The sequence below is a fragment of the Solanum stenotomum genome, chromosome 1 (assembly GCF_019186545.1).
Source record: "Solanum stenotomum isolate F172 chromosome 1, ASM1918654v1, whole genome shotgun sequence".
Taxonomy (NCBI): Eukaryota; Viridiplantae; Streptophyta; class Magnoliopsida; order Solanales; family Solanaceae; genus Solanum; species Solanum stenotomum.
The window spans coordinates 38,386,966-38,388,354 of record NC_064282.1 but is presented as its reverse complement, the minus strand read 5'-3'; the positions used below and the strand labels follow the sequence as shown (position 1 = coordinate 38,388,354).

The 1,389-nt window shown below is 34.8% G+C and overlaps 1 protein-coding gene across 1 annotated transcript; it reads right to left on the bottom strand.

The window, feature by feature from the left end:
* Positions 1-355: 355 nt before the first annotated feature.
* Positions 356-682, bottom strand: LOC125848351 (receptor-like protein kinase ANXUR1). Its single transcript, XM_049528238.1, has one exon. It carries the CDS (start codon positions 680-682, stop codon positions 356-358), a length of 327 nt encoding a protein of 108 aa, XP_049384195.1.
* Between the last annotated feature and the right edge of the window lie 707 nt (positions 683-1,389).

Here is a 1,389-nt window from a genome sequence, read left to right as displayed (position 1 = left end):
ATATAAGTTTCTCAATCTTCTATGCTTAATATTGTTCATATAGATGCTACCTTACATGATTAAAAAAATACGTTGCCGTGTGATGAATAAAATGTTTAGGCATTACGAGTCTATGACGAATAGATTGTCTGTATATTTGTTATTAATGCTTTAACAAGTTATTTTAACGCATATTCTCAGACAAAGCTAGCCATGATGGCATAGTGCACCACTTGTGGTTTGTTTGGCCATATGTTTGATCTTCACCATTGTATCTCCAAAGTCATTTCATAAGTAAGTCAGTAAACACAATCCATCATGCTCTCTGCTTAGTTAAGCAGTTTTTCAATTAACAAGATGATATTATTTGCCCTCTTTAGTACCATTCCGTAAGAAGTTTCGACGTTGTGTGCTCCTCTGACTCCTTACCATTTTCGGCAACCGTTAATGATTTTGTATGCATAGCATAAGCATCATTAGATTTCTGTTCTGCCACCATTTTTGGTTCATCAGGATCACTTTGCAACTGAAGGCAGTACTCTACTAGACTGACTTGTTTCTTTGGAAGACTAGCATTTAGAGCTAACCTTCCAAACATTTCTTCAAATAGTACAACCCTAAAAGAGTAGACATTAGACTTTTCTGTTAGTTGTTGTCTTCTAAAATACTCTGGATCCAAGTATCCAAAACTTCCCTTTACCATTGTACTAACATGAGTTTGTTGGAGAAAGGTCCCGTTTTCGATAGCCCGAAATCAAAAACCTTTGCCACTCACTTGTCATCCACCAAAATATTTGTAGTTTTCACATCCCTATGGATGATAGTGTGCATTGCACCATGTGAAGATAGTAAAGACCTCTAGCTGCACGAATGAAAATATCCAACCTTTGCTTCAATGATAAGGGTGGCTTGTTATGCTTGTAAAGGTGCTCTCTCAATGTCCCATTAGCCATGTAGTCATAGACTAATATCATCTCATCATTCTCTTCACAAACCCCAATTAGTGAGACTAAGTGTCAATATGAATCTCAGTTTTCGATAACTTTAAATTCCTCTAAGGTACTGTTGACACCCAATTTTGGCCTAACATTTTCAAAATTCGTAACTTTTTTGTTTTATTTATTTAATAGTTCAAAATATTATTTTTTTTATATAATTTTAAATAAGTTTATCGATCCTTGGTGAGCAATTATTGACCTTTACTAGCAGCCAAAACGGATTCCAAGAGAAGAGACAAGGCTGATTTGTCAAAGGGACATTTTACCTTTTTTATGAAAATAAAGCATCACCTTTTCCCACCTACTTTTAGACGATTGTTAAAGCATCATATTTTCCCACCTACTTTAAGACTTTTGTAAAAGACATCAATTTTAGTCTTTTCTCGTGGGACCTTGTCCTATTTCATTTTTA

What these genes read in the sequence shown, in the direction of transcription:
- LOC125848351 (XM_049528238.1), bottom strand. Translation starts at nt 682, where the DNA reads ATGGTAAAGGGAAGTTTTGGATACTTGGATCCAGAGTATTTTAGAAGA.